This window comes from Bombina bombina, chromosome 11, assembly GCF_027579735.1.
Source record: "Bombina bombina isolate aBomBom1 chromosome 11, aBomBom1.pri, whole genome shotgun sequence".
Taxonomy (NCBI): Eukaryota; Metazoa; Chordata; class Amphibia; order Anura; family Bombinatoridae; genus Bombina; species Bombina bombina.
Window position 1 is genome coordinate 179034899 of NC_069509.1, and position 17545 is coordinate 179052443.

At 38.7% G+C, this 17545-nt stretch overlaps 1 protein-coding gene across 1 annotated transcript in view; it reads left to right on the forward strand.

Annotated features, from left to right (window-relative positions):
- The window catches only part of LOC128641740 (uncharacterized), a 383379-nt gene that overhangs the window by 119170 nt on the left and 246664 nt on the right, over positions 1 to 17545 (forward strand). Inside the window, exons 14-17 of the mRNA XM_053694265.1 lie at positions 649 to 807; positions 3711 to 3829; positions 7395 to 7679; positions 10040 to 10195. Of these exons, the coding sequence (XP_053550240.1) occupies positions 649 to 807; positions 3711 to 3829; positions 7395 to 7679; positions 10040 to 10195 (719 nt within the window). The remainder of the gene's footprint in view (positions 1 to 648; positions 808 to 3710; positions 3830 to 7394; positions 7680 to 10039; positions 10196 to 17545) is intronic.

Below are 17545 nucleotides of genomic sequence, written 5' to 3' on the forward strand. Positions count from 1 at the left end.
TTAATACAAAGGTTTGGGATATTGTATGTTTGATTTAGCCTAAGAAAGACTTAAAGGGACATTATATGCAAAACCAAATTCCCCAAAACATGTTTAATTATGCAAAACAAAAAATCTTTTCTGCCTTTTATTTTGCCTACTTTTTCTGTGAATCAACTAAAAAAATATTTTTTTTATTGCCTCAAAGAAATCCTTTAGTACATCCTGCAGTAATCAGAATTGCAACATTTACAACATGATACAAAGTGATTGTTTGATAATTGCTCAATACAAAAGTTAGCTTCAGCATAACCCTTTCATATCATATTTTACTCTTTGCTATTTGAAAAGTCCCAAGGAAAAAAGGACACAAACTTTTGCATCCTAAGAAGCAGTTGGCAGATTGTCCTGTCTCCCTTGGCTTCCTGAATCAGAAAAGGCGATAAAACAACTTCATTAGTTCATTGATTTATTCAGAAACCGCTCACTTACAAGATGGGAATGAAATAGCTGAGATTTATGTCTGTAGGGATGTCCTATTAAGACCTGCACTTTCTGACCATTTAGCAACCAGCCTCTATTATTGCATCTTAATTGAGTTTGATTAACAAAGGTGAAGTGAGGGCACGGCTAGTCATGTTGGTAAACTGAATCTGTCTGTAAATATAGTGGGATCTTTTGTGTGGAATCACCTGTCCCAGTTACTGGAATCTGACGACCCACTAAAAAGAGATATCGGAGACTTTCTTCCTGAGGACATATTGAGCAAGGAGTTTGAGGGAGAATCCTGGAAATATTCAACATACTCAGATGCAACAGTTCACTCAGGTACTAAATAACTAATTACCATTTATGTTTGTTTTTGTTATTTATTGACAATTCTAGTGGCTTATTGAGTTTTTGTGATTCGCTAGGCACTGCCCAAATATTTAAAGGGACATGAAACCCGAAATGTTTCTTTCATGATTCAGAGAGAACATACAATTTTAAACAGCATTCCAATTTACTTCTATTATCTAATTGGCTTAATTCTCTTAGTATCCTTTGTTGAGGAAACAGCAATGCACATGGGTGAGCCAATAACATGAGTCATATATGTGCAGCCATCAATCAGCAGCTCTCGGGCCTACCTAGGCGTGCTTTTCAACAAAGGATACAAAGGGAAGAAGACAAATTAGATAATATAAGTAAATCAAAATCATGAAAAAAAAAACAATTTGGGTTTCATGTCCCTTTAAGCTCAAATGTACCTCTGTATTCCCAGAACCAGAGATAGGGACACATGGAAGGGTCATGAACCCCCCCCCCCCCCCCCACAGACAACTAGAGATTATTGATTTTGTACAAAATGACTTAATAAAACATTTGAAGAGCATAGGATTAGGAAGACAAAATGTATCATTCACTAGAAATGGCCCAGGTCTAGATGGGTTAGCCCAGAATACGCCCCTGGACTGTTCTATTTAATTTATGTATTTTTTTTATAAATAAATTGAAATAGTTTTTTGCAATGTTTGTTATTTTGTTGTTTATTTATTTTTGTTGTGGATAATATTTATGTGAAATTTGTTCATAGAGCAATTAGTGCGAGGTGCCAAGTTCATGCCGCACTGATCCAACCAGCAGCACTAGTCACATGACTCAGATGTGCAACTAGCACTGCTGATTGGATCAGCAGCGGTTTCTGCTTGGGACCAGCAGTGCTCTACGGGTCCTAAGCAGCACTTTTACTATGTGTTTAACTTCTTTGCAGGGTTTAAACACACAGTAGTTTAAAGTTGATAGTCTTAAAAGTGCATGCTCTAACGAGCAAGAGCATGTAATTTTTTTTACTATTATGGCCCTTTAAGGAAACAAGTGTAAGCCGGTAGGAGAATAAATTTAACGCCTACTACAAATGTAACATTTTCATATGACACTAATTATTACCACTATGTACAGATGAAAGAAATCACTTAACCCTTCTACACATACAGTGAAATATGTATATAACAATTATAGATCCTTAGATAATTTACTAATTGTGTGATCAAGGTAACAAACACGTGAACAAACAGAAAGGGATTAGTTTGTTATCGAGCAAGGGTGGTAAATGTGAGATGTCAGGAAAGTTACTGAGGGAAGGGAGAGGGTTACCTTAAAGCCTTATTAATTACACAATTATACTTTAGAGAGAGCGTACGGCGTACATTAACAAATAAACTGCTTTCCATGAGAGAATACTGAGGTAAGCTCACGAGCGTGCACATTTCTTGAACATTATATGTATAACGTTAATACTACTGCTGCCATATAGTGCTCAGTACACAAGTGTGCTCCTGAGCCTACCTCAGTAGCTTTCCTGGAAAGGATTTAAAGGAACAGTAAAGACAAAATGAACATGGCATGATTTACATACATTTCAAACAAAGTTCACTTTTACTTCTATTATCAAATTTGCTTCGTTCTCTTGGTATTTGTTGTTGGAAAGAAAACCTATGGGGTAGGCCCATAGGAGCTCAGGAGCGTGCACATGTCTTTAGCAATTTAAACATTGTTGCAAACACTGCTGCCATAAAGTGTTAAAGACACATGCATGCTACTGAGTTCCTTTGAGTCCTCCTAGGTGTACTCTTCAACAAATGATATGAAGAGAAAGAAGCAAATGTGGTAATATAAGTACAATGAGACTTTGTTTACAATTTCATGTTCTATCGGAATTAATTTTACCTTTACTGTCCCTTTACGTTTTAACAAAGGATAGCAAGATAAAGAAGTATATTTAATAGCAGAAATGAATGCAAAAGTTTTGTTTTTTATTTTACATTCACTGGGACCCATTTATCAAGTTCCGGATGAAGCCTGAGGGCCCGTGTTTCTGGCGAGCTTGCAGACTCGCCAGAGACAGCAGTTATGAAGCAGCGGTCTAAAGACCGCTGCTCCATAACCTGTCCGCCTGCTCTGAGCAGGCGGACAGACATTGCTGCAATTTAACCCGATTGAGTATGATCGGGTTGATTGACACCCCCTGCTGGCAGCTGATTGGCCGCGAATCTGCAGGGGGCAGCGTTACACCAGAAGCTCACAAGAGCTGCTGGTGCAATGCTGAATACGGAGAGCGTATTGCTCTCCGCATTCAGCGAGGTCTGGCGGACCTGATCCGCACTGTCAGATCAGGTCCGCCAGACCTTTGATAAATATCCCCCTCTATCTGAATCATGAAAGTTTAACTTGATAAGCCCATAATGCTATTTAGTAAAATTACACCTAAATACTTAATACAAAAGAAAAAGTGTAGGATGCTTTGTGATATAGTGATTAATTATAGTATGAGGAAGTTAAGGAGGGGGAATAGTGCAGGGACTGTACACCTAAATAATTGGAGTAAAACTAATAGTTAATGGGTACAAGTAACAATGAATGTATTGCCACTTAACTAATCCATTTTCAGCACTAACATGACCCAGCAGTGTTCTTCACAAAGAGCAGCATAAGAACAATAATAACAGGCATCTGGTTACCATTTTGGCACTGAAATAATTATTGGCATTATCCTGAGACTTCTGGGGAGTTGGTGGAATCGTGACCACAATGGAAAGAAACGCTTGTCACCCCAGCGGACCCTGAAACATTTTGTGTGGTTCACTCATTTACCCAACATGATCAAATCTCACAGCACTAAATATTTTGATGTTGGATATTTACTGGAACAGCCAACAGTTACTGACGTCTAATTTGTTTATTCTATGTAGAATCTACAGGAGCCAATGTGGAGGCTTCGCTGGTGTTCACACCTTTGTCCTTCATTCCTCGGTCAGCGATGGCCAATCTTACAATACACATAATGGGACGAGCAGTGAATGTGCTAGAGGTGAGTTAACACAGTGATATGGCCCATCAGTTGTGTAAGAATATCTTCCTGTATGAATCTCATAATTCAGATAGAGCCTACAATTCTTACAATGTGAAAGGACCTTCCAAATTACTTTTATTTTCAGACTTATCCCCTTCCTGTCAGTCTCCTTTGTTGAAACTTATCACCTTTCCATAAGAGCATACTGAAGTAGGCGCAGGAACGTTCACGTATATTGAATATTGATTCAGGTAGAGCATACAACTTAAAAATGTTTTTTAAATACAGTACTTATTTATCTTCATATCCTTTGTTAAACTTAGATCCTTTCCATGAGAACATGCTGAGGTTGGCTGAGGAGTGTGCATATTTTTTTAGCACTATATATGGCAGAAGTGTCTGCAACAATATTTGTACCAATGTTATAGATTTAGTGCTCTAGTCACGTGCACGCTCCTCAGCTTACCTCAGTGTGCTCCCATGGAAAGATACGAAGAGCTCCATGTAAGAAGCAAAATAAGCTGCTCCGGAGTCCTTGCGGTGCAGGATCGCATATGTGAGCCTGCTTCCCGCAATGTAAGAAGCAGCGATCATTAGACCTCTGCTTCTTACACTCTTCACCACTTCTGAGGTGGCAAAGAGAAATCATCCCTCCTTCGCTTCCTCCCTCGCTTCCCCCCTCGGGGTGATCCATCTCTCATGTGAGTGGACGCACGAGAAAAGGGGTAGGCATTACACTCATTGGAGTGTGTAATGATGCATATGGGCCAGGGGACAAACAGATCGAACGAAGCTGTGTGGATAACTTCTCAAGTTGAGTAGTTTGTCTACACACCCCTTGATACATGGGACCCTAAGTTTCACCAAATGGAAAGTTAGATAAGGTGGGAGAGAGGACTGGGGAGAGTGGAATTTTTAGCTAAGGGATCTAGGAGGGGGTGGGGGGTTGGATATTGAGGGGGGGCAGCTACACTACAGAAAATATTTAATAATTTTATAAAAATACCATATTTTATGGCAAACTGGGTACTGGCAGACAGCTGCCAGTACCTAAGATGGCACACAATAAGGTAGAGGGGGAGGGTTAGAGAGCTGTTTGGGGGGATCAGGGAGGTTGGGGGTCAAGGGGGGATCCTACACAGCAGAATATGTTTTTTAAAAAAACAAAAACAATTTTTTTTATTTTTTTATTTTAGTACTGGCAGACTTTCTGCCAGTACTTAAGATGGCGGGGACAATTGTGGGGTGGGGGAGGGAAGAGAGCTGTTTGGGAGGGATCAGGGGGTGGGATGTGTAAGGTGGGAATTTGATCTCTACACTTAAGCTAAAATTAACCCTGCAAGCTCCTTACAAGCTACCTAATTAACACCTTCACTGCTAGGCATAATACACGTGTGGTGCGCAGTGGCATTTAACGGACTTCTAATTACCAAAAAGCAATGCCAAAGCCATACATGTCTGCTATTTCTGAACAAAGGGGATCCCAGAGAATCATTTACAACCATTTGTGCCATAATTGCATAAGCTGTTTGTAAATAATTTCAGTGAGAAACCTAAAATTTGTGAAAAAGTTTGTGAAAAAGTGAACGATTTTTTTTATTTGATCGCATTTGGCGGGGAAGTGGTGGCATGAAATATACCAAAATGGGCCTAGCTCAATACTTTGGGTTGTCTACTACACTACACTAAAGCTAAAATAACCCTACAAACTCCCTACAAGCTCCCTAATTAACCCCTTCACTGCTGGGCATAATACACGTGTGGTGCGCAGTGGCATTTAGCGGCCTTCTAATTACCAAAAAGCAACACCAAAGCCATATATGGTTGTTTTTTTGATGGTTGTAGATGTGTAACAGATTTTAGGGGTCAAAGTTAGAAAAAGTGTGTTTTTTAAATTTTTTCATCATATTTTATAATTGTTTTTATAGTAAATTATAAGATATGATGACAATAATGGTATCTTTAGAAAGTCCATTTAATGGTGAGAAAAACGGTATATAATATGTGTGGGTACAGTAAATGAGTAAGAGGAAAATTACAGCTAAACACAAACACCGCAAAAATGTAAAAATAGCCTTGGTCCCAAACAGTCAGAAAATGGAAAAGTGCTGTGGTCCTTAAGGGGTTAAATAATATTTATCAGATGGTGTTATTATGAGTGTAACTGTACTTTGTAATGTATTTTTGATGTGTTTTGGGCCATTTTTGTATTTCGCGAAACAGTTAACCAGATCTCTAAGGATGCGCTAACCCGACGCGATCGTTAACTTGAATTGTGCTAAAGCGATCACTTTTACTTTCAATTTGTAATGCAAGATAAACCCGACGCGTGCAAACACCCGCTAAAAACCCTTTATCGCTTGCTAGCTAACGCTGTCTAGCTTTGCAAAACTGTCAAAATGCACTGAGATAAAAGGCGGCCTTTAAGGGCTTAGAGATTAACATTTGAGCCTACCTAGGTTTAGCTTTCAGCAAAGAATACAAAGAGAACTAAGTAAATTTGATGATAAAAGTAAATTGGACAGTTGTTTACAATTGCATGCCCTATCTGAATCATGGAAGTTTAATTTTGACTAGACTGTCCCTTTAAGTTGAAACATAGCGCACCCATTACTTTGTAGAAACTCAGTAGAATTTAGAAAACCAACAATTTTCAGAGTTAAATTACAGGAAAAGAGGACTACATAAATAATCAATGTATATTGCAAAGGTTTTATATCACAATCTTATTCTGTTTAATATCACTTTAAAGGGACATGAACCCCAAACTTTCCAATTTACTTCTATGAAATTTGTTTCATTCTCTTGGTGACCTGTGTTGAAGGAACAGCAGAGCACTACTGTGAGCTAGCTGAGCACATTTGGTAAACCAATGAGAAGAGGCATATATGTACAGCCATCAATCAGCAGCTAGCTCCCAGTAGTGATTTGCTGCCCTTAAACCTACCTAGGAATGTTTTTCAAAAAAGGATACCAAGAGAGCAAAGCAAATTAGATACCAGAAGAAAATTTGTAAGTTGTTTAAAATTGTATGCTCTATCTGAATCTTAAAAGTTTAATTTTGAGTTTACTCTCCCTTTAAAGAGAAATGGTAGTTAAAATTGAAATGCATGTGAGTGTGCTTAGATTTTGGATACACGCTTTTTTTTCAATTCACATGTCTAAGCAAAAATACTACAATTAAAAGTTATCAGTGTTTTCCTCTACATGCGTGCACAAGTATATTTTTATTTGTATAGGCAATGTTGTAGCAATCTCTGTACATGGTCAGTAATATGCCAATAAAGATGCATACATATATAGATTCAACAAAAAGTGCAGAGGCGGCTTGAAACGCTTAGGCATTATCTTTTGTCTGTCTGACTTGATGTGACTGTACCCAGCACTGTGTTGTTTTTAATACAGCTTAAAGAAAGCTAGGTTTTACTTTCCTTTTGGATATTTGCCTGAAATTCATTGCTTACATACACATATAGACAGACAGACATATGCTTGTATATAAATACATATTAAAAATGTGTTTCATGTCTCTTTATGAAAGTAATAACTAATCACATTCATCTGTTGATTTGCTTTTTACTAGACCAGCATACGTTTAGAAAATGCTGAGGACATTCTGAAGAAAATGTTGGGTCATCACTCTTCTACATTAAGTGAATTCTTTGGTTTGAAAGACGTGGAAGACAAACACGCTGGTGCTGAGAGTCCTATGGAGACAGTTTCAAAAGTCAATGAGAGGAAACAAACATCTAAGAGGTTTACCCATGGAGAGCATACGGAGACAAAATCTGCTCAGCAGAAGACAAAGAAATCCAATCACAGCTGCCCTAGTGGAAAGTATACCAAACTGGATGAATTACAGCACAAGGTAATTGACCGTAATGACCTATTCCAACTTAAACAGACCTATCACCAGTAGGGGGTTTAAAGGTCACTTATTCCAAGAAGCTTAGATGACTTTTGCTCATAAACAAGTCTAAATATGCGTTTGAACTCAAATATTGAAAAACGAAATAAATATAATGATGATGATAATAATATTGATTTTAAAAAGACAATTTCCCATAAAAAAAACAAGATTCAGTATTATATTTAACCCTAGGTTGAGAATAAATAATGATGTAATTTTATTTTTTTATTAAATAAAATATAAACTTAAAAGCTGCTGAAATTGAAACTCACAAAAAATGTGTGTTTGTACTTACTTTTAAATGTAGAGCTGAAATTCAGATTCCGTGTGGTTTCCAGCCGCCTACTTCAAACGTAATATTTTTGTTGCGGTAACTGTTTAAAATATATTCTCCAATCTGCGCTCTAACTACAACAAAAGTGTTTTATGGCTAGAGTACTGATCGGATAACAGTTCAAACCGTTATTTCATCAAAAAACTTTTTTGTATAAAGTGGGCGGCCGTAGCGTGGGGAATTTAAATTTCAGCTCTACATTCAAAAGTAAATTTTAGCGTATCTTCATAGAAATTGATTAAATTAACTCCATCTAAAATATCGCTAACATTACAGATCTGTTTTAGACTTGAACTATTATCAAGTTATTCATCGATTATTGGCTGGTAGAGACAACTTAAAGTGCTTTAATTGTTGACATGAACATGCCTCCAAAAATCTCCATAAAAACTTTTTTGTTTTGTCAGAACTGAGCTGATAATCATAAACACTCTGATTTTGTCTCAAGATTGCGCTGATACCTATAAACACTCTGATTTAGTCTCAGAATCGCGCTGATACCTATAAACACTCTGATTTAGTCTCAGGATTGCGCTGATACCTATAAACACTCTGATTTAGTCTCAGGATTGTGCTGATACCTATAAACACTCTGATTTAGTCTCAGGATTGCGCTGATACCTATAAATACTCTGATTTAGTCTAAGGATTGTGCTGATACCTATAAACACTCTGATTTAGTATCAGGATTGTGCTGATACCTATAAACACTCTGATTTAGTCTAAGGATTGTGCTGATACTTATAAACACTCTGATTTAGTCTAAGGATTGTGCTGATACCTATAAACAATCTGATTTAGTCTAAGGATTGTGCTGATACCTATAAACACTCTGATTTAGTCTAAGGATTGTGCTGATACCTATAAACACTCTGATTTAGTCTAAGGATTGTGCTGATACCTATAAACACTCTGATTTAGTCTAAGGATTGTGCTGATACCTATAAACACTCTGATTTAGTCTCAGGATTGCGCTGATACCTATAAACACTCTGATTTAGTCTAAAGATTGTGCTGATACCTATAAACACTCTGATTTAGTATCAGGATTGTGCTGATACCTATAAACACTCTGATTTAGTCTAAGGATTGTGCTGATACCTATAAACACTCTGATTTAGTCTAAGGATTGTGCTGATAACTATAAACACTCTGATTTAGTCTAAGGATTGTGCTGATACCTATAAACACTCTGATTTAGTCTAAGGATTGTGCTGATACCTATAAACACTCTGATTTAGTCTAAGGATTGTGCTGATACCTATAAACACTATGATTTTGTCTCAGGATTGCGCTGATACCTATAAACACTCTGATTTAGTCTCAGGATTGCGCTGATACCTATAAATACTCTGATTTAGTATCAGGATTGTGCTGATACCTATAAACACTCTGATTTAGTCTAAGGATTGTGCTGATACCTATAAACACTCTGATTTAGTCTAAGGATTGTGCTGATACCTATAAACACTCTGATTTAGTCTAAGGATTGGGCTGATACCTATAAACACTCTGATTTAGTCTAAGGATTGGGCTGATACCTATAAACACTCTGATTTAGTCTAAGGATTGTGCTGATACCTATAAACACTCTGATTTAGTCTAAGGATTGTGCTGATACCTATAAACACTCTGATTTAGTCTAAGGATTGTGCTGATACCTATAAACGCTCTGATTTTGTCTCAGGATTGCGCTGATACCTATAAACACTCTGATTTAGTCTCAGGATTGCGCTGATACCTATAAACACTCTGATTTAGTCTAAGGATTGTGCTGATACCTATAAACACTCTGATTTAGTCTAAGGATTGTGCTGATACCTATAAACACTCTGATTTAGTCTAAGGATTGTGCTGATACCTATAAACACTCTGATTTAGTCTAAGGATTGTGCTGATACCTATAAACACTCTGATTTAGTCTAAGGATTGTGCTGATACCTATAAACACTCTGATTTAGTCTGGTTTTATTTATGATTACAGTTTACAAAAGGAATGGAAAACAGAAAGGAAATGAAATGTGGAATAAGTGTGAAGATATTTGGCAATGAGCTCAGCTTCTTAGACTGTGATGGCATAAAAAATACAATGAAACAGTTTTCTCTGAGTATGGCAGAGCTGGCTGTGAAACTTCTTAAGGTAAAATCACCTTTTTTATTTAATTCTTTAATATTTGAAAATAGTTTTCCTGGGCTGTTTGAGATTAAAGTGACTCAAAACCTTTCTATTATTCACATGAAAGAACAGTATTTAACCACAATGACATTTTACCTGAATATGTGTCAGAGCAGTCTCAGATATGTTCTTCCTTCTAATGCCCATTGGCTGATAAATAATTTCTACTTATGCTCATTTGCTAACAAATCATATCTATTGTCCAATTATTTGTATCTATAACCCAATGAGCATTAGCAGGACGTACCTATTAACCCCTTCCTGCCGTTATGACGTTCCATGCTCTCCTAACCGCGCTGGGCTTTAGCACCATTAGGACATCATGGAACATCATAGCCGTTTGGCTGTACTGAAGCCATAACGACTTCCTAACTGGGATCACGGGCTGGAGGGCGTGCCTAGCATCATAAGCATTCCCCCCAGACAAAATCCCATCATTGAAATCATGCAACGGTCGCGTGATTTCAATTTTTACTTATTTGTTTACATTGGAACTTTGTAAATTCTGGCAATTTACAAAGTGAGTCGTCAGCTGTTTACAGGATGCCCATTGACTCAACTGACGAGTTGGGATGTCTGCACATACATATGTATATTACACAACACACAGGGTCTAGGACTTTCGTGCTAATTACACATCTCTTACATACTAAGTGAATAAACAAATTACTAAACACAAATTCACCTAAGCATCTTTTATAACATTACCCACTTAACCCAATTGTGCCTATATAAAAACATATTTGCAATGTATAATAATGCCTTTTATTTTAGTTAGATATCCTATTTCACGTGTATTTTGTTAAATTCAGGACCATAGTTTGGGGGACTTTGAGAGCACTTCCACATTATGAGGTTACATCTAACGATATAAATTCAGTGCATAGACAGTAAATGTATCTCCATAAAAAATGTATTTCTACATGTCGTTATGTATAATCCACTGCTCCTCCTAAATATAATTGTATATCCTTTCTCTGTCATAACCACCGGTCCCGTTTACAAGTACGTTCCGTATAGTCATGGCGCCGGTGTTCTTTCGCTCACACGCTTATTTCCACGCAGTCGCAAAGAGAACTACCAAGCCAGTATTACCAGACCGGCAGAGCCAATCAGTAGAAAACAATAAACAGCACATCCAATGGGAAACCAGGAAACTTGTCTCAAGGGTGACAAAACAGACTTATTAGTAATACTGAATGACAAACTCTAAGGCCACTCATACAAGGGGGAGGGTCTGTGCCACTGATCAATAGGATTTCTGAATACCCCAGCCGGGCTGCAGTATATGAGTGGGTGTGATCCTGCGGCCGCTAAGCCAATAGTCGCCCAGTGTGTAAAAGCAAGTACCGCCCCCAGACAGGCAGAGCAGTTTCTGGGATTTTATGTTTAGTTTACCAGTGTCAGGGAGACACTATTTCAATGCGGGAGACTCCTGGAACTTCTGGGAGAGTTGGGATGTCTGCAATGAGCATTAACAGGAAGTAACTATAAACTAATGAGCATTAGCAGGAAGTACCTATAAATTAATGAGCATTAGCAGGAAGTAACTATTAACCAGTAAGCATTTGCAGGAAGTACCTATACACTAATGAGCGTTAGCAGGAAGTAACTATTATCCAATGAGCATTAGCAGGAAGTACCTAATACCCAAAGAGCATTAGCAGGAAGTACCTATAAACTAGTGAATATTAGCAGGAAGTACCTATTTACCATTAATCATTAGCAGGAAGTACCTATACACTAGTGAGCATTAGCAGGAAGTACCTATTTACCATTGAGCATTAGCAGGAAGTACCTATAAAGTAGTGAGCATTAGCAGGAAGTAACTATTTACCATTGAGCATTAGCAGGAAGTACCTATAAACTAGTGAGCATTAGCAGGAAGTACCTATAAACTAGCTAGCATTAGCAGGAAGTAACTATTTACCATTGAGCATTAGCAGGAAGTACCTATAAACTAGTTAGCATTAGACGAAAGTAACTATTTACCATTGAGCATTAGCAGGAAGTACCTATAAACTAGTTAGCATTAGCAGGAAGTAACTATTTACCATTGAGCATTAGCAGGAAGTTCCTATAAACTAGCTAGCATTAGCAGGAAGTAACTATTTACCATTGAGCATTAGCAGGAAGTACCTATAAACTAGTTAGCATTAGGAGGAAGTAGCTATTTACCATTGAGCATTAGCAGGAAGTACCTATAAACTAGTTAGCATTAGCAGGAAGCAACTATTTACCATTGAGCATTAGCAGGAAGTACCTATAAACTAGTGAGCATTAGCAGGAAGTACCTATAAACTAGTGAGTATTAGCAGGAAGTACCTATATACTAGTGAGCATAGCCATTTGGCTGTACTGAAGCCATAATGGCTTCCTAACTGGAATCGTGGGCTGGAGGGCGTGCCTAGCATCATAGGCATTCCCCCCAGACATAATCCCATAATTGAAATCATGCAATCGCATAAACGATCGTGTGATTTACATTTTTACTTATTTGTTTACATTCAAACTTTGTTCCGATGCAACAAATAAGTACCGGCAGGAAGGCGTCAGCCAATGAGCATTAGCAGGAAGTAACTATTAACCAATAAGCATTAGCAGGAAGTAACTATTAACCAAAGAGCATTAGCAGGAAGTAACTATTTACCATTGAGCATTAGCAGGAACTACCTATATACTAGTGAGCATTGGCAGGAAGTACCTATAAACTAGTGAGCATTAGAAGGCAGTACCTATAAACTAGTGAGCCTTGGCAGGAAGTACCTATAAACTAGTGAGCATTAGCAGAAAGTACCTATAAACTAGTGAGCCTTGGCAGGAAGTACCTATAAACTAGTGAGCATTGGCAGGAAGTACCTATAAACTAGTGAGCATTGGCAAAAAGTACCTATAAACTAGTGATCATTAGCAGGAAGTACCTATAAACTAGTGAGCATTAGCAGGAAGTACCTATAAACTAGTGAGCATTAGCAGGAAGTACCTATAAACTAGTGAGCATTAGCAGGAAGTACCTATAAACTAGTGAGCATTGACAGGAAGTACCTATAAACTAGTGAGCATTGGCAAAAAGTACCTATAAACTAGTGAGCATTAGCAGGAAGTACCTATAAACTAGTGAGCATTAGCAGGAAGTACCTATAAACTAGTGAGCCTTGGCAGGAAGTACCTATAAACTAGTGAGCATTGGCAGGAAGTACCTATTTACCAAGAAACACTAGCACAAAGTACCTATTAACTCATTAGCATTAGCAGGAAGTACCTATAAACTAGTGAGCATTAGCAGGAAGTACCTATAAACTAGTGAGCCTTGGCAGGAAGTACCTATAAACTAGTGAGCATTGGCAGGAAGTACCTATTAACCAATAAACACTAGCACAAAGTACCTATTAACTCATTAGCATTAGCAGGAAGTACCTATAAACTAGTGAGCATTAGCAGGAAGTACCTATAAACTAGTGAACATTAGCAGGAAGTACCTATAAACTAGTGAGCCTTGGCAGGAAGTACCTATAAACTAGTGAGCATTGGCAGGAAGTACCTATTAACCAATAAACACTAGCACAAAGTACCTATTAACTCATTAGCAGGAAGTACACAACTGATACTGCTTTATTAGCAAACTTAAACAGCTTTTACTTCACATTTAATCAGACAAAAATGCCAGCAACTGCCCTTTCCTCCTCATTATCGATCATTTTTAGTACAAAGTCCCTTTAAATAAAATTTGTAACTTTTTTGGCTGCTAGAAAGAGAAAAGAGGAAACCTCTCTGGCAGTCAAGGAGTTAAAGAATTGTTTGATTTACTTAATTTACAAATAGTCTTCTTAGAGGCTATTTCTAAATATTTAGTGCTAGATATATTTTGGCTAAATGTTGATATATTCTTTTGTGACAATACAAACTTTAACACAGCTTAAAAGTAAGATCTTAGGGGTTTTGTAGATGTCTTTCATATTAATGTTTCTTGCAGATGTCATATAAATATTGTCGTTTCTCAGCCGTCCAGTCATTTTCTCCACTCATTGTTTAAATATACTTAATACAAAGATTAGCCAAAATGGAAGAGTAAACCCTCACTAAGACCATATGTTGCAATAGATGAGCCATAAATTTTCTGGCTATTAAAAGATCCAATGCTGCTTAACCCATTAGTAGCCGGTGAGGGTTTCAAACAATTGCTATACATTATCTTATAAACCTATGTGGCAGCAAATGGGTTAACCAACACAATCCAAGGGAAAAAATGTCACATACTGATCTTCTGATGTGCAAGTTCTTGCTTCTCATAGTTCCCCTTGAAATTCCTCCCTGGCTGTCTTTTCTCTTGTCTCAAGTACTGTCCGTTTCCTTTACCAGTGTAGTCAAGCTGTTTATAACCCTATCTATGCACTAAGTATTCTCTGCCTAGGGGCTCTTAGATGTAAATACAGCCCTGGTCCAGCTTTCCCTTTGTCTCCAGTGACTCCCCTCTCTCTTCCTATTACTATCTGCCTGTATCTCTGTGTTTCTCTCCATCTGAATCTTTCCTTGTGTATCTCAATTTTTTTGCTCCTGTGAAATATTCCAAGGGATCTGCCATTATGTCGAGCAAGCCTGTCGATATATTCGAAGCTTCCGAAATGCATTTTAGCGCATCTCTGTGACACATTATTTAAACATTGATTATTATTTTAACAACATAACTTCATAGGTATAATGGGGAGGTTTACTATTTAGTATAGTTTATTATAGTAAGATATTTTTTGACAGTAGGCAGTATGTGGGAGTTAGCTGGGGAGTTCCAGGGGAGTGTAGGTTAGGCATTATGTCAGTGTAGGCAGTATTAGGGAATTCGCTGGGTGTTCCAGGGGTGTGCAGGTTAGCCGGTCAGGGGGAGTTAGCTTGGCGGTGCAACGGGAGTGTAGGCTAGCTCTGACATCAGTGTAGGTGGTCAGTGGGAATTAGCAAGGGAGAGCAGGGGTAGAGTAGGTTAGCTCTGACGTAGGTGTAGGCGGTCAGTGAGAGGTAGAGAGGTGGTGCAGGGGGAGTGTAGGTTAGGCGTGAGGTAGATATAGGCATTCAGGGAGAGTTGGGGGGGGCGTTCTAGTGAAAGTAGTTTGCACTTTGATTTGAACACATAAACACAAGATCAATATGTTCGAATCAGCGAAGTGCAGGTTGTGAGGATGGTAGTGGCCATGTTTGTCTCGCCAGCTATCAGCTGTCGAGACGACATCCCCTGAGCCAGGTACTGTAGTTGTAGTAAAACTTAGGTCACCATGGCAATATTTGAAGTGTGCCTACACGGAAACTATTTTTAGTTTCAGTGAGCGCACTGTATGCACCATGTAGGCCAACTTCAAATATAGCCTCCCGGGCCACAGCAAAATGCCATCGAGCTGCGATGTTGTTGATGTGGGTGGTGATGTCACGCTGCCATTGACTTCTATGGGAGAGACATCGCCACTCGCGGGCAATGCTCGGACACGCCCCTTTCCTTAGAATATCTTGACAGACTGTCGGACTGCAAGGCCAACGAGGCCATTAAAGGAGTTTTCTGACAGTCTTTCGATGCTTTGACTATGGGGGCCTCTGTGTCTACATTTGCGCATGACTCTGTGGCCTCTATTTATCAAAGTCTGGCGGACCTGATCCGACAGTGCGGATCAGGTCCGCCAGACCTCGCTGAATACGGAGAGCAATACGCTTTCCGTATTCAGCATTGCACCAGCAGCTCACAATCGGCCGTCAGCAGGGGGTGTCAATCAACCCGATCGTGCTTGATCTGGTTGAATTGCGGCAATGTCTGTCCGCCTGCTCAGAGCAGGCGGACAGGTTATGGAGCAGCGGTCTTCATAACTGGTGTTTCTGGCGAGCCTGCAGGCTCGCCAGAAACACAGGGCCTCAAGCTCTATCCGGAGCTTGATAGATATGCCCCCATATGTGCATGTGTCTGTCTCATATTGTTTTTTCAATCCATTTCAGCCTCTTTAAAATTATATAACATATGATCTTGAAGCCCTGCTTCTATGGGGTAGATTTAACAAGCAGCGGATGCTGCAATCTACCCCCGTAGTTTCCAGATCGCTGGAAACAGCAGTTAACAAGCAGCGGTCATAAGACCGCTGCTCCTTAACTCGTCCGCCACCTCTGATGTGGCGGACAGCAATCATCCCGATCAGATACGATCAAGAGAAATGCTTGTGCAATGATAAATGCCGACAGCGTATGCTATCAGCATTTATCGATGTGCGGTGGACATGATAATTCGGAACCTATGAAGAAAATTGACCATAGAAATAAAACCAACATACAATCAAAACATGAAATACAAGTAACATAGCTAATCCATTACTTATCAATTGACTTCTTATCAATTGATTTCTATTATCAATGTTGCTTCATTCTCTTGGCATCCTTTTTTTGAAGGAGCAGCAATGCACTACTGGGAGCTAGCTTAACTCAGTAAGGAAGAGGCATATATGTGCAGCCACCAATCAGCGGCTAGCTCAATGCTTCTGAGCCTACCTAGGTATCCTTTTCAACAAATGATACAAATAGAACAAAGCAAATTTGTTCTATCTGAATCATGAAAGATAAATGTTGGGTTTCATGTCCCTTTAACTCTAACCATTGCTCTCACCCTATGATTTGAGCCATTGGCGGACTGGTTGGACTCTATTCTCCAGCCATATACTAAGTCATAGTTGAGCTACCTTCAGGACACCTCGCATTTGCTGCTCTCCTTGGAGAAGGTAGTATGGCAACTAGGCTATGCCTGGATGGTAGTTGATATAATATCCCTCTATACATCCATCCCCCAGAACCTAGGTATAAAGGCTGTTGAATTTTTTATGCAAAGAGATTCTTTCCTCTAAAAATTAAAATTCAGTATATTTGTGAGGTGCTCAGATTTCTTTTGTCACACAATTATTTTATGTTTAATAATGAGTATTTTCTCCAAACATGTGGCACCACCATGGGCGCAAAATTTGCGCCATAATTTGCAAATATATTTGTGGCAAGGTGGGAGCAATTATACATCTATACTCCTGATAACCATTGGTGTGAGGACATAGCACTTTTTGTGTGCTATATAGATGACCTGCTCTTCATTGTTAAGAAACCAGTGGATGACAAACTATTTTGGGAATTTTTTACCTTTTGTAATGACAACTAGGTTTAAAATTTACTGGAGAGCAGGTGAACTATTTGAATCTTACCCTTCAGATTGTTGACAACAACATTGTCACTAAAACTTTCAGGAAACCAACAGCAGGCAACACCATATTGCATGTGAAATCCCAACATCCAGAACAGCTTGTTCAGTCT